General features: G+C 66.4%; 1 protein-coding gene across 4 annotated transcripts in view; it reads right to left on the reverse strand.

The window, feature by feature from the left end:
• Nucleotides 1-171, reverse strand: part of FSD1L (fibronectin type III and SPRY domain containing 1 like) — a 32,304-nt gene extending 32,133 nt beyond the window's left edge. For all 4 annotated transcript variants that reach the window (XM_035310201.1, XM_035310200.1, XM_035310199.1 and 1 more), the window contains exon 1: nt 105-171. In XM_035310201.1, coding sequence (XP_035166092.1) covers nt 105-119 — 15 coding nt within the window. In that variant the 5' untranslated portion in view covers nt 120-171. The remainder of the gene's footprint in view (nt 1-104) is intronic.
• Between the last annotated feature and the right edge of the window lie 884 nt (nt 172-1,055).

Consider the following 1,055-nt stretch of genomic DNA (forward strand, 5'->3'; position numbering starts at 1 on the left):
CCGTGACAGGGCCTCGGCGGCGGCGCCCCCCCCCGGTAACGGACACCGCCGTGACGGGGGGCAGGCAGGGGGACGTCCTCCGGCCCCGCCGCTGCCGCACTCACTCTCTGCTCGTCCATGGCGACCGGAGAGGGGAGGCGAGGCGAGGCCGAGGCCGAGGCCGAGGCTGCAGCAGCCCCCGACGCGCCGCCACCGGCACTCCCCGCCCGGCCGCCGCCGCCGCGGCCGCCGCCTCCCTCAGGGCGCATGCTCGCCAGGCCGCCGCCTCGCCTTCTGCGCATGCTCGCGGGTGGTGGGCGCACGTGAAGCCGGCGGGCGTGGAGGGAGGGGGCCCCGGAGGGCAGGCGCTGGGAGGGGCTGAGCTGGGGACCCCGGTTCGAGACCCGCGCCCGGATGGAGGGGGCCGGGTGGAGCTGAGTTAGGGTCCAGGGGGTTCGCGGGGGTCGTTTGGCCCCCGGGCAGCGCAGCACCGAAGGGTGTGTCCACGGGCACCGCAGCGCTGAACGCTGCGGGGTTTGGTTTATTTACATTATTCATGTGGGCCAGTGTCCTGGCAGGCAGCCTCGCTTCGTCTCAGAGCCCGCTAATCCAATTTAAGAAAAAAAAAAAAAATGGTTTCTACATTCAGCACAGTGCTCACAAGGGAATAGCAACTCCATAGCGGTGATGTTTTGCAGAGATGCGGCCCTGAAACACGCACTGGGTGGAGAGCAGCTCACTGCACCACACACAGCGACCGCAGACCGCTAACGCTGAGGAGATCCACCACAGCCAGGGCAGGTTTGCCACCTAACAGTGCAGGAACCTCGTTAAAGGCATTCAGGTCTCTGCAAGCCCTCTATAACCATAACTGCAATCCTCCATCTGCCCCGAGGAGCCCACAGGGTGGAAGGAGGCCCTGCAGCAGGCGTGGGGCTCGGCCCCCCCTCCTTGCACTCAAACCAGTGCCCACAGGCAGCGTGGGGCCAGCCATGGGTGGGGGGAAATACTGGTGGAGAAAGGTGTCAGGATGTGTTGCTTCAGTCTCCCAGCACTGTCTACAGGTCTCCCACAAA

This window comes from Oxyura jamaicensis, chromosome Z, assembly GCF_011077185.1.
Source record: "Oxyura jamaicensis isolate SHBP4307 breed ruddy duck chromosome Z, BPBGC_Ojam_1.0, whole genome shotgun sequence".
In the NCBI taxonomy this organism is placed as follows: domain Eukaryota; kingdom Metazoa; phylum Chordata; class Aves; order Anseriformes; family Anatidae; genus Oxyura; species Oxyura jamaicensis.